General features: G+C 31.8%; 1 protein-coding gene across 7 annotated transcripts in view; it reads right to left on the reverse strand.

Annotated features, from left to right (window-relative positions):
- Positions 1–27794, reverse strand: part of LOC127712157 (clathrin heavy chain 1) — a 58076-nt gene that overhangs the window by 12090 nt on the left and 18192 nt on the right. Inside the window, exons 4-23 of one of the 7 annotated variants that reach the window (XM_052218428.1) lie at positions 27493–27611; positions 26628–26645; positions 25089–25250; positions 23652–23765; positions 23109–23282; positions 19742–19939; positions 18760–18960; positions 17756–18031; positions 17027–17164; positions 16311–16403; positions 14079–14150; positions 12242–12422; positions 11328–11491; positions 9909–10034; positions 9280–9422; positions 8663–8785; positions 6960–7071; positions 4772–4894; positions 3999–4144; positions 3433–3616 (exon numbers count right to left, since the gene is read on the reverse strand). In XM_052218428.1, the coding sequence (XP_052074388.1) occupies positions 3433–3616; positions 3999–4144; positions 4772–4894; positions 6960–7071; positions 8663–8785; positions 9280–9422; positions 9909–10034; positions 11328–11491; positions 12242–12422; positions 14079–14150; positions 16311–16403; positions 17027–17164; positions 17756–18031; positions 18760–18960; positions 19742–19939; positions 23109–23282; positions 23652–23765; positions 25089–25250; positions 26628–26645; positions 27493–27611 (2867 nt within the window). The other 6 variants (XM_052218429.1, XM_052218433.1, XM_052218435.1 and 3 more) reach the window with 6 other exon arrangements.

The following is a 27794-nucleotide window of genomic DNA, read 5'->3' on the forward strand; positions in this document are numbered from 1 at the left end:
ATGTATTTTTTCAGTGTTTCAGGGCAAGCGTGAAAAAAAATTATATCTGGATTTTTTTTTTATGGAGACTTGTCAGATTGTCAAGTGCTTGCAGTGACTTGAAAAATTTTTCATGTGGTATATTTTGTTATGAATAAAAATATATATACTTTATCATTTGTTCTTTATTTCATTGTTGGCTTACGAAGTTGATAACCATGTGTTCATTTCATAAACAAAGAAAGATAACCGTGTTTGAAAGAGGTACCACACAGGATATTAATTGTGTGTTTACAATAAATATGTAATTGTTTGTTGTTTTTATGTGTTTTTAAATAAAATCTCCTAATGGAATAATAAAGGAAGTGATTGTGTTTCTTTCCAATATTTCAAGTCTCTTTAGATGACGATGGTGATAACCATGTGCTGAAATGAACCCTTTAAAGTGTATTTGTTTTTTTATATACCGGTATACATTTTAGATATTATCTCATGTACATTTCCCAAATATCTTTTCATACTGATATTGATTTTAGTTCATAAGCTTTGAAAATGGAAGGATTCGTAGCTGTAAGCTGGTATTTCTTTTCCCTTTCAGTATGACAAAAAAATAGAGGCCATAAAAGACTGAATCACTCACCTATTTTCACAAAAAAATATAGAAAGCCTTAAAAATATATAAGTATTCAGTAAACTGGAAATGAATGTGTGATAAATTTGAAGAAAGCATTGCAGTATAGCATGCTTGCATGGAGCTTGATACCAAACGAGTAGGTTTATGAAGAGCTAAAATTTTTTCAATCAGGCCAAAATACTACAAATTTAACATATAAATTGTTTTACTATTAGTATTAATAAAAAACAACTGCATTTTGGCACCTCACATTATTTATTACAAAGTTTATTATTATGCATTATTATTGGATCAAGAAAATTGTTGTGTATAGGGAAACAAAATAAACATTGCAAATTTATGGTTAAAGAACAGTTTGGAAATTAGATTGAGACCCATGTTTTCCGGTATCTTTTAGGTCCTAAAAAATGCACAAAATCATCGTATTTGGCAATATCTCTGAAATGGGCTAACCATGCAGCATATTAAAGTTCTCTTACGAAGATATTTGTTTTACCTAGCATTGAGGCTTTTTGAAACACATCCATTTAAATCAAAATTGTGGCTCATTTGGTTTTTTTTTAATTAAAGTTGGTTCTAAGCCATACTTTGCCACAAGTGAACTTTGTCCTTTCAGAAAGCTCTGATATATACATGTAGTTACTGAGAAAAATGGGAACAAAATTTTATACATGGTCATTATTTGTGGCCTTTATTTGTAAGAATATATAAGTATTCAGTATACAGTAAGTGAATGAGTGATGCATCTGCAAAATACATCACAATCATGCTTATATGAAGCTTGATATCTATATAATCCGAATGAGTTACTCTCTCTAAATAAAGATATTATTATTATTATTGTACTAAATATCAGGAAGCTTCGACTTTTATTACGAGAGAAAAGTGTAACCAAAATATAATGGGATGGGTGGACTGACACACAGTCAGACAAAAAGTAAGGACTGACACACTAAACAAATATACCCCCCTCCTTTCAAAGGGAGCATATAAAAATTCAAAAATGTGCAAATTCATTCATTTAAGGGCAATAACTCTTTGCAGGAGTTAATTAACATTTCAGTCATATTTATCTATTTGTAGATCTTGTTTTGCCATTTACACTTTCTCTCTATTATAATATTAAAGATAATAACCAAAAACAGTAAAATTTCAAAAAATAAACTATTTCAGACAGTAACCCTACAATGGGTGGTCCAAATGGTCTGAAAATTTCATAGCAGATAGATCTTGACTTATTCATCACTTTAACGCCATGTCACTTTTGCTCTAACTGCTATAATTTTTGAGATAAAAGCCAAAAACTGCATTTGACCCCTATGTTCTATTTTTAGCCATGGCAGCCATGTTTGTTAATGGATCAAAACTTCGGATACAATTTATAAACCAGTTACCATAAGGAACATTAAGTTAAAGCTTAGAAGTATTAGGCCCAGTAGTTTCAGAGGAGATGATTTTTAAATGTTAGCAAACATGATGAACAAATTGTGTAAAATTGTCTTTAAAGGGCAATAACTCCTTAAGGGGTCAATTGACAATTTAGGTCATAAAAACTTTTTTATAGATCTTACTTAGCTGAAAATTTTTGCTGTTTACAGTTTATTTTACCTTCAATAATATTCAAGATAATAACCAAATGCTGCAAATTTCCTTAAAATTACTAATTTAGTGGCAGCAACCCAACAATGGGTTGTTCATTTCGTCTGAAAATTTCAGGGCTGATAGATCTTGACCTATTGAACATTTTTACCACATGTCAGATTTGATCTAAATGCTTTAGTTTTTGAGATATAGGCCAAAAACTGCATTTGACCCCTATGTTCTATTTTTAGTCATGGTGGCCATGTTTGTTGATGGATCAAAACTTTGGATACAATTTATAAACTAGATACACTAAGGTACATTCAGTTGAAGTTTGAAGGTATTTGGCCCAGTAGTTTCAGAGGAAAAAATTCTTGAAATAGTTTACGACGATGACAGACGCCAAGTGATGGCATAAGCTCACAAGGGGCCCTTCAGGCATGGGCAATAACTCCAAAAGGGAGTCCATTGATTATTCCTGTCATTAAGAAAAAGAGAGTAAAAATTGTCATGTAAGGGCTAAATCTTGTTATCCATTCATTTGATGTGTTTTGAGCTTTTGATTTTGCCATTTGATTAGGGACTTTCCTTTTTGAATTTTCCTCGGAGTTGAGTATTTTTGTGAATTAACTTTTTTTTCATATCGACTCATTTGTAGATTTTGTATTACTGATAATCTGAGTAGATGGTAGGTTGATCTGCCAAATTTTTTCAATCTGTGACAATTTACAAGATACAAGATGAATACTTGAATTTTACCCCGATGTTCTATTTGTAGCCAAGTTTTTGCATGGCAAGCAAAAAATCATGTTTTACACATCCTAAGGATTGTGGCCCAGTGGTTTCAGAGAAGATCTATAAAAACAAGAATGTGTCCATAGTACACAGATGCCACACTCACACTATCTATGTTCAGTGGACCATGAAATTGGGGTCAAAACTCTAATTTAGCATTAAAATTAGAAAGATCATATCAGAGGGAACATGTGTACTAAGTTTCAAGTTGATTGGACTTCAACTTCATCAAAAACTACCTTGACCAAAAACTTTAACCTGAAGTGACCAAAAACTTTAACCTGAAGCGGGACAGACGGACGAAGGGACGGACTAACGGACACACAGACTGAAAAACATAATGCCCCTAGGTGGGGCATAAAAAGTGACACTGACTGATACTAAGTGATTGCAATAGGACCATAAAGTGTCAGGTGAGCTAATAACACCTTTAAAAAACCAACCTGCACAGCAGATGTATTGACATCAAACTTTTTAAAGATAGCGAAAGCTTCCTCAAACAGTTCATTATTTATAGCTATATTAGCTATATCAGGAGCATCGTAATTATCTAGTCTGTTGATGTATTCCATAACACGGGTACGGTCAGCTTTAATGGCTGTCAGGATCAACAAGTTTTGTAGATTTCTGTAATACAAGAATAAACATGCAGATATAACCTCTATCAGCTTCTTAAATTTCTAAATGACCTGCATGGTTGAAAACATTTCAAAAAGCGTATAAATGATAGCAACACTACTGCAGCAATTATTCAGTATTTGTACGAGTCCATAAATCAACAAGAATGGTAAAGAAAAATAATATTCAGATATGAAAGTCACATCTTTACTCTTAATTCAATTCATCCTTTTAAAGCATTTCAAGTATCAATAAAAATATGCTATAAAAGTATATACTTATGATAACTACTTTGTACAAAAATATGCTATAAAAGTATATACCTATGGTAGTTTAAAACAAGAGATCCAGGACAACTACTTTGAATAAAAATATGCAATAAATTACATACCTATGATCACTGAAGACAGAGTTATCCAGGACAATTTTCTCTAACAATTCTATCAATTCATTTGGTAAGTCTGCTGTCATGAAGGCTTTGACAGTCACGGATATATCATCTGGGTCTTGTGTTTCTGACAAAGCTGTTTGAACAACCTAAAACATTAACACAAATCCCAAATAAAGATGCTTTCAGAAAGTAATGATTATTTAAAACATTGTAAAATAGTATTGTTTTTCCTTTGCTTTTTAAGTATTTTTATGTTTGATCTATATAATTGTAGTAAGTTTGTGCCCAGTTTCATTTCTATTTTGAAATGTTAAGTTCTTTTGTTCTTCCATTGATTGAGATAATGGGAAGTTGTGAACTATAACAAAAATTTAACCCTTTAACATGTTTTTGCCTGGTCCTAACTATGTATCCTGTCCAGCGTTGTAAATGTCTCATCATAAGTTTTATGCATTTAGAATTAGTTCTGGTGGAAGTCATTAGTCATTTATTGAATTCATTGATAACTTTGTCTAGACTAGGGGAGATTTTAGTCTTGAAATATAGTGTTGGCCTGTTCTCAAGTTATGTTGACCATAAGATTAAATTTTGGTTCACTTGTCATTGGATAGCTGTCTGTGGCATATCTTTTTGTTTATGCAATACTTTACATATTCTTCTCTTTTGTACCTAATGTAGCTTGTTTTCAGAACTGAAAGCAGATCATCTTTTCATCAGAATACTATGAAATTCTGAATTTCTATAAAGAGTCAGCTTATATTATCACACTTTACCTGATCTATCAACTGTCTTCTGAACTCATTATCCTCTACTAAAACTTGTGCCCACAAATCCATATCTCGTCTCTTGACCAAGTATCGGGCTTGGCTCTTGAACAGTGAATTTTCATTACACACCTGCAAATGCAATGTTAGAAAATCACAGGTGATAATGTAATGATTTGTCAACACAAAAATTCTTTCCAAAAAGTTCATGCAACAATATTAGATAACTGAAAATTCAGATATTACTGTGTATTACTGTCAATTTTGTCAGTGACAGCAAACCGGATTTTCCTGCTGCGGTCGGACCTTGAACGGTTGAGCAAGTATGGACACAACATTTAAGCTTAAAACAGCTCTGAATTTGGATTGTGATTGAATATTTGACACAGTATAGGTTTGTGACACAAAATGAATGTGGTCAAAGAACTGAAAAATTTGAAATCGGAAATTTACGTATTATGGTCCAATATCCAAAATCTAATAACATTGTTATCATTAGCATAACAAAGAACCCCAAGAATTCAATTTTTGAATTGTTGATGAAAACAAACAAAAGTTTAATTTAGGACCCTTTGGACCTCAATAGGGTTTTATCTAATTAATAATGAAAATAAATACAGGTTTAGATTCAGCTTTTCAAAGAACCCTATACATATTCAATTTATGTTGAAATCAAACACAGTATAATTTTGGACCCCGATTTGGGCCAAACTTGAAAACTGGGCCCAAAATCAGAAATCTAAATATACAGGTTTAGATTCAGCTTTTCAAAGAACCCTATACATATTCAATTTATGTTGAAATCAAACACAGTATAATTTTGGACCCCGATTTGGGCCAAACTTGAAAACTGGGCCCAAAATCAGAAAATATAAATATATGTTTATTAATAGACAAACAAAGCTTAGTTTTTAAAGTAGTTTGCTTCATCAAAAAAAAATATATATATATATATATAGCATTCAGAAAATAAGTTTATACAGAATAACAAACAAACCAACCACAAAATTCTTCAAACAATTTACAAAAGAAAAGATGAAAAAAATCAAAAATGTCATTTATCATTAATACAATATCTATTAAAATCTATAAAACTTATCGGTAATTATTTTCAAAATGTCTAATAATGAACAGTAAATTTCAAACTTTATTTATACTGTCCTACAGATCTTATCATCAACACTTAGGAAACAGAAAATTTTCAAATAAATCTGTCACTCCAATTATAATTGTGTGATAAGATATTTGCCAGATGTTTTGTTATCTATTAACAGGTGAAAATTATTTAAAAACACTTAGTGTAATCAAACTTTATATATATAATTAATAGTTCCCAATATTTTTTCTTTCATTTGTCACAAACAAATATAGATCTGCAACTTATCTATCAATGTCAACAATTTTATCTACACAATGTAATGTAATGCAATATATCCTTTAATAAAAATAGATTATTATCTAATGAAAATGATATTTACAAATCACAATTTCTGTTCAAAGGGAAATAACTCAATCATGTAATAAGTATATATTTGAACTTCTAAATAATACAAAACTCAAAAATGAGAGAAGCTAAAAATTGAACTTGACCTTCATTTAGTCACAGGAAACAACATATCAAAATTTGAAAAAAAATCGTCAAAGCGTTTGCATCTTAATGAACGGACACTGTTTGGCAGCCGCCCGCCGTACATCCCCAAATCAATAACCGATTTTTTTCCTTCGAAAATCCTGTTAAAAATACAAATCAATAAGTGGGTTTCATGATGCAGCATACAAATAATGTGATGAGAATTTAAATTGTTTCTGATGTATTACTTACCAATACACATTTTTAGCAATAAAATAAAATAGACAATTTTTTTCTACAGCAAGACATTAGCAATGCCTTTATAACAGATATGAGCTATAATGTTTACATATAGAAATAACAATATACTGTAAATTCATTTATTTTCACTGAGATTAAAAATCAATATTTCTAGTCCAAAACATGTTTGCAATGTTTTATTTTCATGTTTTTTTTTGTACATGATTCTAACAGTCTTTATAGACAAATATAAATAGGGGGATAATTTTAAGATTTTATCTAAATGACAATATCAAGAGAAAAATAAATCCCTTGCAAAATCTCACACTGTTTACAGTAAAACTTTCCATCTAATGATATACATGTGAATGTGTACATTTTACCTACCTGTATAAGTTCCATATCACACTGTCCTCTCTCATAAGCTACACAGGCTAAATGTGGATCCCTCTTTTCACAGTATTTACCTACGATTTTACTGTCATAAAACTGATTTTCCCTGAAATACAAGTATTTTATATAGATTACTTAATAAGAGCAAATAAAAGTATTTCTATAAACTATTCCAGTCAGAGCTAAGACATAAACAAGTCTTTTTTTTTGATTTTAACTTTCAGAATTTACATGTATTATGATAAAAATTCTTAAGGGTTCCGCGGAACCCAGTGTCTCGCCTACTTTTGCTGTTAATCGAAGGCTCAACAAAATGAGGAAAAAAATCAATAAAATATTCCTTTAGATAAGTACTATCTTTTGATTGTAAGAATCTTCTGTCAAAGTTTGGTATAAATCCAGGATAGTTCATGAATCTAATAAATGTTTTAAAAACTTTAACTGCAGACTGTATTTAATGTTAACTGGAAGTCCACTTATAAGTAAAATACGGATAAACAGGTACAAAATTTTAACAAAATTTTCTTCTAGATACTAGCTTTTGATCATAAACAAGCTTCTGTCCAAGTTTGGTACAAATACAGGATAGTTTAAGAAAGTTATTAAAATTTTAAAAACTTTAACCACAAGTGAATGTATTGTTTCCTGGCAGAAAAATTAAGTCCATTTATTAGTAAAATACGGAAAAAATGAAAAAAATTTTTGAACAAATTTACTTCTGGATACAATCTTATGATCATAAACAAGCTTCTGTCCAAGTTTGGTACAAATCCAGGATAGTTTTTAAAGTTATTAAAATTTTAAAAACTTTAACCACAGAGTGAATGTAATGTTTCCCGGCAGACAAACTAAGTCCATTTACAAGTAAAATACGGAAAAACAGGAATTTTATTTTTACAAAATTTACTTTTTGATACTATCTTATGATCATAAACAAGCTTCTGTCCAAGTTTAGTAGAAATCCAGGATAGTTTAAGAAAGTTATTAAAATTTCAAAAACTTTAACCACAGAGTGAATATTTGTGGACGCTGCTGACGGAATGTAGGATCGCTATGTCTCGCTTTTTCGACAAAAGTCGAAGGCTCGACAAAAATGAGATGGACCAATGCATATTCAATTGCATACCAAATATCATTATCATACCACTGGCGGTTCCCCTTTAACTGACATCATCACAAAATAATACATTGTTGACACCCAAGCAGCTGCTACTCTAAATCATATTTTCTTTATAAACCAAAGCATTGGCTTATATAATGTTTTTTAAATCGGTTCATGGGTCTATATTTTATGAATTTTGGTTAACTTTAATATTGACTTGTTAAAGTCAATATTTGCAGCCTTTTGATTCATGGTGAATACTTTTTGCTAAAATATTAATTGACTTTGTTTTAAAATAAAGGGAGACAACCATGAAGTGTACAAACTTTGACCACTACAAGTAAAAGCAATTACTTATTTCTGAGCTCTAAAATATTCTATAAAACTGCCTTTTCTTCACACATTTCTACTAAATCATATTACAGTTAGTAGAACTGATTTGAAATAAGGGAGTAAAATATAAAGCTACATAAAATATATATTCTTCTCAACACAACAGCTGATAAATTTAATTTTGTCTTCACTTCTTTCATTATTGTTAATTGAACTATCATATACCTTTAAAATTCTACAACAATATAATAATTTGTCTTACCTTAGGAATCTTTCTGGGTTATTATTACTGTCTATATATATCTTGGCTAAAGCATTGTGGGTTGCTGTTTCATTGACTCCTTCATGTACTCTCATCTCAAGCCAAGGCAGAAGTAACTTCATTCTAGAAAATGTAATGCAATCATCAAATATAACATACTAACAATCAGAAGGGAAACTAAATAAATTCACATTAATATAATACATGAATTTCTATTTTTTTCAACTATATCCAATATTTGACGTCCGTAATTTAAATGTATTTAACATTTGTTACTGAAATATGTACATGTTTCTACAGGGTTTCTGTTGGCAATAAAAACAAATAAATATTTAGTGACAAAAGTAAATAATTAGTGAAAGCATTTTTCTGGTTTTTATCAAGGAGGTCACCAGTTTCATCTTGTTAATGTTTTCCTTTCCACTGATATCAACACTTGGCTGATTCCAATCAGCTTTATGTTTGTTCAAAATTTGAATAATATTCCAATTAAAATTTTACTCCTTTCTCTTGTACAAATACGACTTGACTTCTGGTGCTGTAACAATTTCATTAACAAGTTCAACTGTAAAATGAGTTTTTAGTTATAATTTCATATACTTTTTTCTAGTTTGTACCTATTTCTCTTTTCCACTTCTTCAACCAGTTCATCAGTAGAGAACTGTCCTTTGACGACCATAATTAACTGTTTGATGACATCTTCTCCACAGTCAACATCCAACAGACCTCCAATAACTACTGGTAACCTAGCTGGGTTCACCTATGAAGGAACATGGTATTAATGAGAGACAAGTACTAGTAATATCAAATAAATCTTAACTATTGTTGCAAAGCAGGAAAAATCTGAAAATCTGAAAATTTTCAAAACTATAAGCATTTCATACTACTCAAAAGGTTTGAAATTTTATATCCATTTTTTATTGTTTGTATATTTACTGAAAAGATCTACACAAGTTTGTTTTGTTTTCAGTTCAAAATAATACAGCATTCAAATGTACAATATCAGGTGCAAGAGTTTGTTATTTCATAGGGTCCAAATTTTCTATAATCCCCAAAACTTTGAGCAGTCAAATGGTCTTCTTTCCAAATTTGTTTCTTCCTTATATCACAATAGAACCTCATTTAATTGGAATATTACACCAGAGTAAAAATTCAATGTTCTTCTTTCTACAAATAGTATAACTGAAAAGTGTATGCAATAATAAAATGATGTATGTTATTTATAATTAACCAAAGTTTTCATTACCTTCTGTACATATATTTCAATATATTTTTGTAGACTGTTTCTGTATAAATACAACACCAAGTCGTGGACAAAGTCAAACCTATCACACACAATGATCAATGGCAGCTGGTCAGTTAACTTGGCCTCCTGAAATTATAAATAAGCAAAATAAGTATTCAATCATTTTAACATATCAGAACAATGAACAAACTATTTTTTTGTCAGAAAGTTGTCCATGGTCAATGTTGTATTTATAACAACATGACTTCTACTTCTTTCTGTCAATATCTGCATCTGACTTTATAATGTACAGACATGATCAAAGTACAGTACTTCTGTAGTCAGGCAATTTTTATTTTGACAGTGAATTTCATAACATATGAATGAAGTTTTAGTGATTGTTTCTGTTAAATATATTAACAACTTGTCAAAACACTGGAACATTTACAGCTGTGCATAATGTATAGACATCTGTCCACTGTTAAAGGCTGTAGCATAATGTATAGCCATCTGTCCACTGTTAAAGACTGCAGCATAATGTATAGACATCTGTCCACTGTTAAAGGCTGTAGCATAATGTATAGCCATCTGTCCACTGTTAAAGGCTGTAGCATAATGTATAGACATCTGTCCACTGTTAAAGGCTGTAGCATAATGTATAGCCATCTGTCCACTGTTAAAGGCTGTAGCATAATGTATAGCCATCTGTCCACTGTTAAAGGCTGTAGTATAATGTATAGCCATCTGTCCACTGTTAAAGGCTGTAGCATAATGTATAGACATCTGTCCACTGTTAAAGGCTGTAGCATAATGTATAGCCATCTGTCCACTGTTAAAGGCTGTAGCATAATGTATAGCCATCTGTCCACTGTTAAAGGCTGTAGCATAATGTATAGACATCTGTCCACTGCTAAAGGCTGTAGCATAATGTATAGACATCTGTCCACTGTTAAAGGCTGTAGCATAATGTATAGCCATCTGTCCACTGTTAAAGGCTGTAGCATAATGTATAGCCATCTGTCCACTGTTAAAGGCTGTAGCATAATGTATAGACATCTGTCCACTGTTAAAGGCTGTAGCATAATGTATAGACATCTGTCCACTGTTAAAGGCTGTAGCATAATGTATAGACATCTGTCCACTGTTAAAGGCTGTAGCATAATGTATAGACATCTGTCCACTGTTAAAGGCTGTATGTATGTTGCCCTCTAGATGTCTTTTGGTTGATTTTGTCAGTGGGTCTCCATTTATTCACATTTACATAACCCTTTCTGGTCTCTTATTTAACCAGTCTTAAAATTTCTTCAAAAACAATTCCATAACAAGGATTTCATAAATGTTCCTGTAAACTAAAAAACACAACCAACAAAGGGATATATAGTTTTTGACTTGGGGGAAAAACCTATACATTTCAAAAAAATTTAAACTAAAATACTTTACCTTCAGGAAATTCTTGACCCTTTCTGGTTCATAACATTGACTTTCTCTACAAATTCTCTCTACTTCTTTGATCTGACCAGTTTTACATGCGGCCTGGATGTATTTAAAATGTACATCAGCATCCTGGCTGAAGTTGACAATGGATCCCAGGAAGTAAAACAAACCTGTAGATATCAATAGATTGTTAAAATCAATTTCAATTTTTCAGGTACAAAAAATATACACAGGTGAGTTTGGTATAGAAAATATCGTTGTTTATTGTAAATAGTTCCTATTAATATAACTTAAGCAGAACAACTTAACATTGAAAATAGCTAATTAATTCAAACTCACTGGACCATGAAAAAGGAGGCAGGGCCTCGAAATAGTCTTCAAACTGATATGAACTGATAGTAATGCAACTTCATACTAAATAGTATTGATCTATCACAAGGAGATCCTATCAAACTAACTTAAGCAGAAAACTTAACACGAAAATTGCTCATTAATTCAAAGTCACTTGACCATGTCCTAGGGGACAGGGCCTCAAAATAGTCAAACTGATTTGTACTGATATTCATGCAATTTCATAGTAAATATAAATGACCTATCACAAGTTCCTATCAAACTTACTTGAGAAAACTTAACAATTGTTGATGCCTAAGCTGGAGTTGCCAGAAAAGCAATCCCTATGTCTCACTTTCCGCTAACTTTCGTCGCAGGCGAGAAAAAAATGGTAAACGGCCCATTTTTCTGGAAAAATTTCTCTTTTTCAGGTGTTAAAACATTGCACAGAAAGTATATATACACAACAGATGTTTTTTTGACAAAAATTTAAATCATAAGAAATTCTGAACAGAGAAAAATAAAATCACCAAAGGTTTCCAAATAAAACTTGGCTGCATTGTTCTGAAAAAATGGAAATAATTCCTTACCTTCATAACTCTTAAATGATTCAAATATTTCAATGAGTCCATTTGTAGTTAATTGTTCATGGTATTTGGATGCTATCTGCACACAGACTTGTAGATTTTGTCTGATGTTGGCCTGCAACATGGCTTTAAGACATTCTAATGAATCTTCTACTGACAGTGATCCGAAGTAGTTAACCAGCCACTGAAAGCAACCGAATTATGATATTACAAACAAGATATATGTTTTTTGGTTTCTAAATGTTTTTTTGCTTTTTGAATGATGACATATCCAACATCTCCTTTTATTTATAACTGGCTAAATTTTCTTACTGTAATCGGGCTTGTATAGTTTGCACTTGTACATTGTCCGCACCCCCTTCTCCCCATGAAATTTCAGGTCAAAAAACTTTTTGTAACTGTTAGAAAATGTCTAATGAAACTCCGGTTATTTCAAATCGTGTGTTGTAGTTTGCAGTATTTTCATCAAACAGAAGTTGTAACTGCTTGTAAATGATTCTAGAACACTTCATAATTATTAAAATAAGTCAAAATCACACAAAAAAACAACTTAGAAACTTGTGTATGTTTAAACTGATAGTTTGCATAGCTTGTTTAAAAAGAAAATTAAAACGGTGAGAGTCGAAATCCGTACTTAGGGCTATTCCATTAAAATGTATGTGGGAGGGTAGGAAGGGACTTTCAAAATATCCCTACAACCAAGAACCATTTTTTAGATAATTTTGCATAATGGTGATAGACGCATACTGAAAAAAGACCCATGACCCACATTCAATAATTTAACTTCCCTTCCTACCCTCCCACATACATTTTAATGGAATAGCCCTTAATAGATATCACTATAATACGACTTTGAAAGTAAAACAGTTCAATCCTTGTGTAAAAATTTTTTAATATATCTATTACATTAATGTTTGAAGGGTCTTAAGCTAATACAAAACATATTTGTCAGTATGAAACACCAAAACGGAACGAATAATAACCGATTAATTTTTGTAGTTTATACATCGTAAGCTGGTTTACGGTTGACTTTTAAAACTTTTTTCGTTCTGTTTCATTCAAGCAGACTCCAGTTTGTTTTAAGCAATGCAGTGAAAAGGAACGAGAAATTTGTAATGAAGCATTTAATTTTTAAATTTATCAGTATTAATTTGATATTGAATAAAAATAACTCATTACTATTAATTAGGTAAAATTATTAGTTTTGAAAATGATAAGAGCGCCCTCTACAATATCAATAACAAAAATGGCGGAACATAAACCACCTCGCGAAATCGATTTTTTTTTCTTATTTCTTGCTTATTTGTACTCTATAGTCCCTGTCTGACAGGTTCAATTTTGGAGAAAAAAAACGCGGACTAAACAAGCCTTTAACGGTACATGTGTTTTAAACTCTTAGATGCAGTAACCATTGCTACACTCAACATTTTTGAACTCTGAATGCTTAATGCAGGATTACTATGTGTATCCAAATTAAACATATCACAGCTCCCAAAATGTTACTTTGAAGACTTTGTGTTCATTTCTGTTATAATTAATTTTGTTGTTGATATAACTAGAAGTTAGATTTAAAGCTGATTCTAACAACAGGTGCATTTATCAGCACAGTAATACTGTAATATCTGTCAAGTCTGTCAAGCGAAGTTTTTAAATCACTATTACAACATGCCTATAATTAAGATAGGCAAGAGGAGGTTTGAGTACTGCTTTCTTATATCACCCCTCCACATTCACTGCCAGTAAAATGTCAGGGTATGTTGATTTTTTGATTTTTTTTTTTTTTTTAACTTTTTGGTTGGTGCAGTTTAATGTAGTGTTCCATTATTTTTGTAAATCTTACCTCTGGGTTCAACAAATGTGTGTGGACAACTGCTCTCTTGATGTCATACAAATCTGTGTAGTGTTCTAAAGCCTAAAATATCCAGTGAACTATGTATACATAAATAAACTTGATTTTTTAATTTATAGAAAACTGTACAGTTATATGAACTAAGCTATAATTTAATAAACTAGCAGCAATTTTTCATTAATTCTGAACTTATTAAGAACAGTGGTCTCGTTAGCCCAAAATAGAAGGGCGCGGCGCCCTGGATGCCCTCATCCGCGCCCTTCTGCCCTGACGCCTTTTCCCCAAAAAATCCTTGTGCCGTTTTGGCAATGTAGTGGTAAAATTGCCTTTTGTCTCATCGATTTCTTATCACAAAGTTAAATTACATATATGACACCTGATGATTGCCGCCAGGTTAATCATGTCATTAAAATCAATAACAGTGGATAAGACTTCAAAGGTGTTAATAACTAGGTAATTTAATTAAGAAAATGTACCTTGTTGTCAAATTGAATATACATTTGATGAATGTGTCAGCGAGTGTTATTAGCTTGGGTCGGCATTTTTGATCTCAAAGTCAGATGGACGAGTGTAAAAATGAAGACTTTCATGACTTTAGAATATAATTTAAGTCATCAAAATACAACTATGCCTTCACAGAAACGCCATCCATATCAACTTCATCGTAAACGTGTTGGAAATTAATTTTGGAGTTACTTCCCCTGTTTTAGCTTATTACAAATTTGTGCTCCTAAAATATTATCTATCATTGAAAATAGGAATAAAGTACCAATTGAATTCAAAATTATATAAGAATGTTACCTTAAGGATCAAAACTGTCTTTGAACATACCAAAAAAAATATATTGCAAATTATTCTTGATAATCATACTTTTATCAATCAATCCATGTTCTATCTAGACATTGTCAATTAAGACTAACTTTGTTTCTAGTGAAAGTCGTTAAGCTGTTAATAAAGATAAAAAAAAAAAATAAAGATAAAAAAAAAAAAATCCTACAATATTGTGTTAGGGTATAGTTACGCTATCATGACAATTTATCTTAATGATGTTATACTTAATAATTCCTTAACAGGAACAATGAAATGAAGTTGAGAGGGCCAAACTCTAGCTGAAAATATTAAATGAGACAACTCTAAAATATGAGATGTTTAGTTTATGCTGGTTTTATTTGGAAAAGGGGGGATTGTTATAGTTTATTTCGACTCTTTTGGTTAATAGTGATGTGATGTATGAACGTGTATTGCCATGTATTATGAAAATGTAGTATGAATGGCTTTTCTAAAGCTAATTTTATAGAATAAATAATAGAAGCAACAACTTATTATCTTTATTGTCAACATATACAGTAAAAAAACATAGACAAAAAAAAATGAGCAGTGACTTTTCCTATCATAATAAAGTGCCTTACCATCCACTGGCACCCTGCCCCTTTCAATTTCTAGCTGGAGCACTGAAGAAGTTATCTTTGGTAGTAAATATTCACAGAATAAATCACTTAAAATGGCACATAAAATCACAGAATGAAACAAATTATCATATATCAGTTTGCAATATGGCTGCAGGCAAACAACAAAATGAAGAACTCAACCCAAAACTGTTTTTAATTTGGAAAAAAAACCTTTGAAATAATGCAAACTAAAATAAATGAAGAATGTGTTGAACTGCTTGAAAATATACTGCATTTTTTCCATTTACAAGTAACGCCACCAAATACGAACTTGATCTGTGTTTGGTGGTAAACAGCATTGTGTATTAGTTTTATAACATTGGTTGAGGCAAACTAAAGTTGGGGAGCGGAAACTAATTTTGGGACGTACTGACAGACAAGTAAAACTTAATGCCCCCTCCACCAAGGCAGGGGCATAAAAAAAGTTAAGTGAAATCACCACTTAAAGTTAGTGCAGAAATGACAAATTTAGATATTTTTCCATTTATAACTCAAGAACGGCAAAAATGATACTACCCAAATTCAACCTTGATCTGTGTATGGTGGTAATAAGCATTGTGTATAAGTTTTATAACATTTGGTTGAGGCAAACTAAAGTTGGGGAGCGGAAACTAATTTTGGGACGTACTGACAGACAAGTAAAATTAATGCCCCCTCCACCAAGGCATAAAAAAAGTTAAGTGAAATCACCGACAATGGTTGCTATGAAATTAAATGAAACCACAATATCCATTTTTTATGGAAAAAAACAAAGAAAGTATGATGAACAACTTACTCTCTGAAGAAGTCCAGCTTTTTCACAGAGCTGTGCAATGTGTGCTTTATCATAGTGTGTAAACATCTGGTTCCCTAAGATGGCATCTGCTACCTGTAACAGAAAAGACAGATCAAATACTCCAGAACAATATTTCATAATCAATTTATATGATAATACTGTATTTAACCAACAGAAAATGACAATTAGAAAACATATATGTAGTTACTTTTATTTTTAGGATACTATTCTTTAGATTTTTAAATGTTACCTTTCTGGTAACATCTATAATATTTACTTTAATGCAATATATCCTACATTAATTCTGATTCACAGAAAATTATCTGTACATTTTTTTTCTTAAACAAGTGAAACTGCGAGCTACTGCTCACTGATGATACCCCCAGCCGCCCAGGAGGTTGTTGAGTGATGAATCTGAAAACACATCACACGGTATAGCTGATTTATATAAACCTTGAAACCAAATTTCAGAAATCCTTATGTAGTTCCTGAGAAAGATGCGACGAAAAATATTCATGGGACGGACAGACAGAGGTAAAACAGTATACCCCCACTTTTTTTAAAATGGGGGTATAATAAAACTAATTCTTTAACAAACATAAATATCTGAGGTAAACTTCAATGAAAGTTTCATACAACTCATACAAACCATAAATTAAGCTTGTATCATCTAGTTCATTTTATAAACATCAAATTGTCTAAACTGACAACATTACCTGGGGTGCTGACATTAAATTCATTTCTAGAAGTCTAGTCTGTAGAGGACCTTCTGATGGTCTGTTGTTCTTTAATGCATCAAGTAAGAATGATGTACACTGTTGTATCAAGTTAAACTCCATAAACACATCCACAATCTGCAATAAATATTATTGTGAAATTTTAACTAATGCACACTATTCAGGTAATGCTAAATGGGGTTTTATCTGCAAGAAATATGACTCTCAAACTCATTCAACAAACTCTATTACAATAAATATATTTATTTAAACCCCTTCCTATCAGTGATAGCATACAAGATATAATAGAAGTGATACCTTAAACATATACCAAATATTTGGATAAATACATGGCTTAATTTATTCTCCAACATATCTAAATAATTTAATTTTGGATGTAACACGTCTTCTGATTGGCTGACGTTTTGTTTATCAGCTCATAGACAAAATTTGTCATGTGACCGTGACGTCATCAACGTTTTTTCATGGTTTACTACGGTTTAAAATGAAATTTAGAATTAAATTATAAGAAATGACTGTAATATTTTCTCTGTCTATTCGAAATAACATAAAAAATGTGGTGCACACTTTAAAATAACCTGCTACGCAGGTTATTCAGTGTGCACCACATTTTTGATGTTATTTTGAATAGACAGAAAAAATATTACAGTCATTCCTTAAATAAAATAGACAAGTTTCAAAAACTGTATTATAGCTTGTTAATAGTACCTGATTTAGATCAGCTAATGGTTCGTCATCTTCAACTAACATCTGTGCAAAAGCTAAACCCTGTTCTGGGTTAATTCTCATTATGTTTCTTAACAATGAGATAAAATCTGGCGTGAAGTTGACTTTTTTGGCATATAATACAATCTTCTGGAATTGTCCTGTCTCAGCAAAACACTGAATGACTTTCATTGGAACATTAGCTCTTAGGTAAACAGATAAAGCTAGAGTTGGGTCTGTAGGTTTTACCAGATCCCCAAGTTCTTCACTACACTCAAGCTGAAATAAAAACAATGAACTGCTTGTTATTTTTCTACTGGTAAAATAATTTTAACCTACGAAGTATGCAATTGTATCAAATGTTATTACAAGAATTATCAATCAAAGCCTAACTTTCTTACTATTTGCATAATCTAGCATGCTACTTTCACTTTAATCATATGCTCACCTCCAGTGTGGGATGTCATGGGTTTGATACATGGCCGGCCTAGAGACTTTAAAATTGGTATTTGCTGCTTCTCTGCTAAGGACTAAGAGCAAAGACTGGTCTGCTAGCAATCAGATTAGTGTGTCTAGGTAGGGTGATATGATTTCCAACTGACTGAGTGTGTAGGTATAGCATTAACATGTTCTTGTCTTTAATATGCCACTGTACATTAAACAGCCATCCTAATTACAATGTTGAACATTTCATCTAAATTTATAATTTATGTAAGAAAGTTGTCCATGGTCAGTATTGTACTGATACACAACATGACTTCTACTTCTTTCTTTTGCTATTTGCAGAACTTTTACATGTTAATATGTTAATATACAACATAAATATAAGTCCTGCAATTATTTTTGGGGGTTATATTTGGAAAATATAAAAACAAATGTATTGAATTCAAAGAAAATAAAAGAAATCAGAAAGTGAGGATCTGCAGGGTCAAACTAAAGATTTCAAAAATTGTATTTGCTACTTAAATTAAATTTCCAGTGTTGTGAGAGTAACTTTATGTACCAACCTTGTCCTCTTTGAGCCATTTCTCTAACAGCTGTTTTCTGCCTTGTTGCAGCACAGGTCTACATAATTCTAGGGACTCATACTTGTTTAACTGGCCCTTGTCTAACAGAATACCGAAATACTGCAACAATGGTGAGGTTTGACCTGGCTGAGCAGGTACCTGCTGGAATCTCTGTATTGTCTGTGGTGTTCTTAATATACCCTACAATAGTCAAACCATTTAAATTTGGAGAAAATTTGTCGTCTCCATATAGAATCTATATTAGTGTTGACTTAAAAACTTCAATCACCCATCTAAGAGTTTATAACTACCTTAGAATACAAATAATGAGAAATATTCAAACAATTCAAAGGGAACACAGCCTACTTTGAAAGTTTATTCTCAGTATACCATGTATGATTACAACAGTTATTGCACATGTTCTTCTGATTTTTAAACAACTGGTCAATGTTATTTGAATCTTATTTTGAGCTATTCAAGCTATTGTTAGCTTTTGAAATCAATATTGCCCATGTGGAACAGGTAGATTCATGTAACTATACCTTATATTTACAGGAAATCCACCTAACCTGGTTTCCAAACCTGATATTTTTCAAATTCCTCGATAATATTAAATAGAAATGACCACTTGCAAGAAATTGATTCCTGTGAACTTATTATTATTCTTTGGTTACCAATTTTAGTTGGTTTTCTGGATTAAGGTGAACCACATATAAATCAAATGTTCAATAAATTAATTATTTTCTATATGCTTGCATACTGACTGGCAAAATACGAAATCAACTATCCACAAAAATATCATTTTTCCTCAATTCACAAAAATTCCTATCCATCAAATATTAAATGAATCCACAGTAATACATGAAGGGTTTATGGATCAACCCTATACTATTAAGAATACACATTTTAACTTATTCAAGTGTTTAATTAAAAAAAAAGTAAATTATTCAAGTGTTGAATTAAAAACCAAATATGTCCTTACCTTGGGAGCACTAGCAGCTGCCTTTGCTGCTTCAGCATAATTTCCACTTTGGAACAAAGCATTAAACTTCCTGACAAATAGATCTTCTCCACCTTGCAGGTTGGCCCTGGTTGCTACTTTGAGTGCCAAGTCTGGGTTGTTTAAGGTGTTAGTGATGTACTGTACAATGTTGTCCTCTTCTACACTCACTGATAAAACCTAAATAGAGAAAAATAATGATCTACTTAATATAATTATTGAACTTTTCAATAAATTTTACTTGCTATATGACATTAATGTAAAATTCAATCCAAAGCATTCCCTTTTGTCTAAATGTGGCATATCATTTAAAAGGATTGCAATAATTAATGTTTGCACTGAAAAAATCAAAATTATAAATTCTGGAACATCCTTAATTTTTTTCTATTAAGGATGTACACCTCTGAGGAGCCAAAAATTTCTAGAATTAAACTTTTTTTCTTAACCTGATTTTTGGGTTTCTATGACTGTAAAAAAATAATTGGTGAAGAAAAAATCATATGGTGGTGCACTTCTTTTTTTGCTACGGCCTTTTGAAAGTACCCAATTTTGATGATTTTCCCATTTTTCATCAATTTTTAGGCTATTTTCAGGAAAAAAAATCACAGATCCACAATTAAACTTTTTTTCATACTTTCAATAAAGATGAAGTGGACCAAACTGAATAAATTTAACTTAAAATAAAATGCTCCGCAGGGCGCAGCTTGATACGACCGCAGAGATCGAACCCTGAACAGTTGGGGCAAGTATGGACACAACATTCAAGCTTGATACAGCTCTGAATTTGGATTGTGATTAAATATTTGACACAGCATAGGTTTCTGACACAGAATGAATGTGGTCTAAGAACTTAAAAATTTTTAATTGGACATTCACCTATTATGGTCCAATATCCAAAATCTAAATACATGGTTAGATTCAGCATATCAAAGAACCCCAAGAATTCAATTTTTGATGAAATCATACAAAGTTTAATTTTGGACCCTTTTGACCTCAATGTGGACAAAGTTGATAATGGGGCCCAAAAATCAAAAATCTAAATACATGGTTAGATTCAGCATATCAAAGAAACCTAAGAATTCAATTTTTGTTAAAATCAAACTAAGTTTAATTTTGGACCCTTTGGACCTTAATGTAGACCAATTTGAAAACGGAACCAAAAATTAGGAACCTAAATACACAGTTAGATTCGGCATATCAAAGAACCCCAATAATTCAATTTTTGATGAAATCAACCCTTTGGACCTCAATGTGGACCAATTTAAAAATGGGGCCCAAAATCCAAAAACTTAATAAATGGTTAGAATCAGCACCCCAAGAATTCAAGAATAAAACCCCATTGAAATTGGTCAAGAAATAAGCAATTTATACGAAGTATCTTCTTTTGCACAATACTGTGCAATTGAATATTTCTTGCTATTGCGCAATACTGTACAATTGACAATTTCTTGCTATTGCGCAATATTGGCTATTGGATATTTCTTGCTATTGCACAATACTGTGCAATTGAAGATTTCTTGCTATTGCGCAATACTATGCAATTGAAGATTTCTTGCTATTGTGCAATACTGTGCAATTGAAAATTTCTTGCTATTGCACAATACTTATTATATAATAATTTACACACCCTGTTTGGTGTGTATCTCCTACCATATCATTATTATTTGCTTTTAAATATAAAACAGAAATAACCAACTTAAAATGGAAAATTTTAAAAGAAAAAAAAAAGGAAAAAAAAAAAAATCCCCCCCCCCCCAATTTTTTGAACCCCCTTATGATTCATCACCCCCAAACTCAATCCCAGCCTTCCCTTTGTGGTATGGTACCTTGCAGTACAATTTCAGAGAGATCCATACACTTGAACACAAGTTATTGTCTGGAAACTAGAAAAATGCTTATTTTTGGCCCCTTTTTCCTGAACGTTTTGGGCAATTACCCCCAAACTCAATTCCAGCTTTCCCTTTGTGATATGGAACCTTGTAGTACAATTTCAGAAAGATCCATACACTTACACACAAGTTATTATCATGAAACTAGAAAAATGCTTGTTTTTTGCCCCTTTTTTGGCCCCTAATTCCTAATATTTTGAGGCAATTACCCCCAAAATCAATCCCAGCATTCCCTGTGTGATATGGAACCTTGTGGTACAATTTTAGAGAGATCCATACACTTGAACACAAGTTATTGTCTGGAAACTAGAAAAATGCTTATTTTTGGCCCCTTTTTGCTAAACGTTTTGGGCAATTACCCCCAAACTCAATTCCAGCTTTCCCTTTGTGATATGGAACCTTGTAGTACAATTTCAGAAAGATCCATACACTTACACACAAGTTATTGTCATGAAACTAGAAAATGCTTGTTTTTTTCCCCTTTTTTGGCCCCTAATTCCTAATATTTTGAGGCAATTACCCCCAAAATCAATCCCAGCATTCCCTGTGTGATATGGAACCTTGTGGTACAATGTCAGAGAGATCCATACAATAACACACAAGTTATGTCTGGAAGTTACAAAAATGCTTATTTTTGGCCCCTAATTCCTTAACTGTTGGTACCATAACCCCCAAAATCAATCCCAACCTTCCTTTTATGGTAAAATTTCATAGAGATCCATTCACTTAAACTAAAGTTAGAGTGCGAAAACCAATGTGTCTTCGGACGACGCCGACGACGCCAACGTCATACCAATATACAACCGCAAAATTTTTTGCGGTCGTATAAAAACTATAGGTAGGTGTTAATATAAGAAAATTTTATCATATTTTGATGCTTTTTTGTGTCAAATTTACCATGCTGTCAATTTTATTAATTTGTGATTTTTCTCTGTTTAAAGAACAAAATGCTTACTATTTCAACTTCTTTGTTATAAATGATTGAAAAAATACATATCTAAGAAATTTGAAAAGAAAAAAGTGATATGGGATGTACATGTTTCTGGTAAAATCATTTCTTGTACCCCTCACCCATTTTCTCAAAATTTTGGCTAAAAAGACTGACTTGATTGGTAATAAAATTTGAAAAATTGATTACTCAAAAACTATTCATTGTAAATACACAATTTTTTCACAGAGTTAAGTTTGCTTATAGCATTTTTTAAATTCATTGATATTTTCCACTTGTTTCACGTTTTGGAAATAATTCCAGAACGAGATTTTAACGAGACTGAAACGTCAGAAGAATACATCCTTAATATTCCATCATAAATACTTGACAAATATGTTTTTTTATCATGCATAAGCAACTGTGAATTCAATTTTTTCCTTCCACTAACTTTTAAATCAAAACATTTCAAATTATGTTATTACATCCTCTTCTAGATCAGTGAACTTTCTAAGACTAAATTTTTTCTAACCTGTCCTTTTCTGTTGACACCAATTATTCCAGATGTTGCTTCATGTGGTGCTGTTACAAAGATTGTGTCACCACTGATTCTGTTCATATAAATACATGTTCCAGTCTCAATGTCATACAGATGAATGTAACCATACTTTGTAATCAAGAAAGATACTCCATGTTTTGGACTGACCTGTAAGAAAATATAGAGTTATATGACACTCAAGATCCTTCCTATTTATTGTCTTTTAATTTCATCAAAGAAACTGACACTTACTCATACCCAGTAAGAGATAGAAACATTTAAAGGAGGAGTACAAACACATTGTTAATTTGTGCTTTTCAAGTAGATTTTTTTCAAAATTCTTAAAGACCTTCTACTCCATATGAATAATATTACCATATCTTTAATGTCCAATGCAAAAATGTCATGGCATCAGATTTGCATATTTGATCAAAACATACAAACCATGATTAGTTATTGTAAAATCATAACAAGCAGTGTATTTCTTTAATTTCTTTTCTCTCTTTTCACAACATTTTTATAGTTGACAATTTTTACCTGCATTGCTACAGGAAAGTCATTTTGTGCTTCTGGTGGAAAGAATACATCTACTGCTTTCTTAGCAAATGGCTGGTTACCCTGTGGTGGTTGTCCAACTTCGATTACATGTAGCTGCAATGTAAACCATACCTTACTATATAATATCACTTCAATTTTACATAATATCTTGTTTAGGCCATATTTTAATATTAATTTGACTATCTTTTCTTTTTAAATACTTTTGATTTGAGAGAAGAAACCCTTGACTATTATACATATCTTCCATCACTGAGTGTATATGCGACAGACCATTCACTTCTTTTCTTTTGAGGGATTTATCTTACTGAAAGATCAGAAAACCACACCCGTATGACATTAAGAAGTTTATGTTTGATTTCGTTTGACATCAATATCTTACACAAGTCTCTGCTGACATGAAAATTTAAGAATAAACTTTACCTTGCCTCCTTGAGCTCCATGTACAGCAAACATAAAGAGGGTTGATGGATTTGGGTTATTGTCTACTTTACCTTTGCTTCATTGAGCTCCACGTACAGCAAACATAAAGAGGGTTAATGGATTTGGGTTATTGTCTACTTTACCTTGCCTCCTTGAGCTCCACGTACAGCAAACATAAAGAGGGTTGATGGATTTGGGTTATTGTCTACTTTACCTTTGCTTCATTGAGCTCCACGTACAGCAAACATAAAGAGGGTTGATGGATTTGGGTTATTGTCTACTTTACCTTGCCTCCTTGAGCTCCACGTACAGCAACATAAAGAGGGTTAATGGATTTGGGTTATTGTCTACTTTATCTTGCTTCCTTGAGCTCCACGTACAGCAAACATAAAGAGGGTTGATGGATTTGGGTTATTGTCTACTTTACCTTGCCTCCCTGAGCTCCATGTACATCAAACATAAAGAGGGTTGATGGATTTGGGTTATTGTCTACTTTACCTTGCCTCCCTGAGCTCCATGTACAGCAAACATAAAGAGGGTTGATGGATTTGGGTTATTGTCTACTTTACCTTGCCTCCTTGAGCTCCATGTACAGCAAACATAAAGAGGGTTGATGGATTTGGGTTATTGTCTACTTTACCTTTGCTTCCTTGAGCTCCACGTACAGCAAACATAAAGTGTGTTGATGGATTTGGGTTATTGTCTACTTTACCTTGCCTCCTTGAGCTCCACGTACAGCAAACATAAAGAGGGTTGATGGATTTGGGTTATTGTCTACTTTACCTTGCCTCCTTGAGCTCCACGTACAGCAAACATAAAGAGGGTTGATGGATTTGGGTTATTGTCTACTTTACCTTGCCTCCTTGAGCTCCACGTACAGCAAACATAAAGAGGGTTGATGGATTTGGGTTATTGTCTACTTAATCTTGCTTCCTTGAGCTCCACGTACAGCAAACATAAAGAGGGTTGATGGATTTGGGTTATTGTCTACTTTACCTTGCCTCCCTGAGCTCCACGTACAGCAAACATAAAGAGGGTTGATGGATTTGGGTTATTGTCTACTTTAAAGGTGGAAAATGCAGCAGCATGTCCTTCTATTGGCTGACTGACTTTTCTCTCTGTAGAATACAACTGCATGGCTCCTACTACTCTATTTTGCTGTAAATTGAAACAGAAAATATTAATTTACAATTCAACATCAAATAACAAATGAGAAATACACATTGCATATATAGTGAATGCCCTTACATCATGTTCTGACAATTCATTTTATGTAATGGGCAAAGGTTTACATGCTTTTTGAGATATTTTCTGTGCATGAATGTTCATCAAACCATGAAAATAATTTCCTTCCTTCAACTTTACATTATATTCTGACTGAAATCAATCAGTATAGATGAACAAAAAAAATAATGTTTTAATACTCTTACAACAAAGAGACTCTGATTGAGCTCAAAATTTATATCAAAACAAATATATTGACTATCTTTAAGGCAAGGGTACTGACATGGGAATTACTTGCCTGTGTTGTTTGTGCATTTAAAGGACTGGATGGAGATAACTAAAAAATGTTTTCCTCTGCTGAATTTTTTAAATTGTATCTTTTATTATTTAGTATAGTTTGCAGTGACTGAGCAAGCATTTTTAGTCTGCATGTGTTTTCACAAGTGAACCATGAGGTATTTAAAAAATGTGATGCTAGAAAGCTTTCACTTTGACTGTTAAATCACTGCTTTCTAACTTATTGATTTTGGACAATTATCCTCTGTTTTTTTCTCATGACATAAATTTAGAATATGAAAACAAACTTTAAATCCTTTCAAGATAATTCAAACTAATGTTAAACTTAAGAGTTAATTTTCATTTTTCTATATATATATTTACTATAATATACCAACAATTTAACCTATGGACTATTTTCTACATATTTTGTAAACAATAAAAACATAAAAGCCATTAATAACATGCTTTATTCCAATTTCCAACAATTTCTAAAACAGCTTTTGTTAGTAAAAAAATTGAAAATGCTGCCTAATTCATGCAACTAGGCTAAGGCATAATTTTTATGACATAAGATGAAGGTCAAATGAGAGTCTACTTAAGGGTTAGGATTTTTTTATATATATTTATATGTACATATGTTAAAGAAACAAGCACAATTTGATGTTGTGGGAATATATAACATTTTCAATGTGTAGAATTGGGATTTTTTTTGTTTGGATCATTGTCAAAAATATAAAAGACAGATTTTTTTTTAGTTGGATCATTGTCAAAAATATAAAAGACAGACACAAAACATAAAACTAATGAGCCATCTACTAAAACATATATAAAAATATACAATTTTTTTTTTAAAATCCTGTTTTTCATTTTCATTTTTATTCTTAACTTCTGCTGTAACTGTCAGACTTTCTCTCAAAAGCTAAACATATTTCATTTTTATGTTCCTTTACCCTTCCCTTCAAAGACACTACATTATTGACAGACTAGGTAAGAAGGTGAAGTGTATAGAAGGTGGGTGTGGCCTATACTTACTGCTGCCTCCTGCCCCGTCTGAAATGTCAATAAATGTATGGTAGAACACTTAAAGTGATGAGGATACCTGTACTATATTTTGAACATTATAAACATGTACATTGTTTTAACCGTGTTAACTAGTATCTAATAAAAAATTGATCAACAGTTATCACCAATCACCAATATGAGAAAATGTACTGGAAAATTAAGTAATTTTTAAGCATGTCAGTTTTTTATCTCCCTTATCAACATTGTTGTTAGATATCAATCATAAACCAAAAATAGAACATCTTTTTTACATTATTTTGTCTTTTAAATGAAAATTTGAAGAAAAAATCCTCTGCGTATAGTACAGATATCCAAAAAGATGTTATAAATATCACATATTAATCCCTAAAACTGGCATTAAGAGAAACCTGCTACAAGTAAGGATAGATATACACCAATGTGAATTATATTCTCTATTTTTATGCTACGTTTAACTACAGTTGTTACATAGCGATGAAATGAATGTATTTAATGTTACATAAGATCAATTATAATTTGTATAACAAAGAAACAGCTTCTTGCCCTGCTTGCTTCTGTTAATAAAGAAAGATGATCCTTTTTTACCCCTGTATCCTCCTAATTTATGCTTCTTTGAGCTTGTACATGTACTCTATTTTCTAGAAATTTAACTTGAACATTGTTCAATTTCAATGCATTCTCTCTGATAAGAACATTGTAAATATATACTTTCAGTAGTCTTTTTCACCAACATGTGCTGTAATAATAATTTCAGTTTGATAGGAAAACTTACTGATTTCTGATGGCTATTAAAGGAAGATATTACAAAGACAAGCAAAACAAAGAGAACTGTTTCCCTGCCTAGAGAAGTATTTACCTGTGCTGATATACCAATCAACAGCAGCCATTGTTGTTTAGCATCTGTCCTGTAGTTAATGATCTGACACCCAGCTAAGTTAGTGTGGCGATCAAACATCTTCTGTGGTTGGGAGTCACCTAAAATAGAAAATTACAAGGATTAGTATACATCTTTGACATATGGACAATACAGTTGTTAAGGGGGGAAGCTTTGGAATAAGGTCTCTTTTCCATCATTTCTCCCCAAATCTACATACAATGTTAATAATGTCAAATTCAAATCATTAATTCATTTGGATATTTCTTTAGTCATATTTTAAA

The sequence above is a fragment of the Mytilus californianus genome, unplaced genomic scaffold (genome assembly GCF_021869535.1).
Source record: "Mytilus californianus isolate M0D057914Y unplaced genomic scaffold, xbMytCali1.0.p SCAF_8, whole genome shotgun sequence".
NCBI lineage: Eukaryota > Metazoa > Mollusca > Bivalvia > Mytilida > Mytilidae > Mytilus > Mytilus californianus.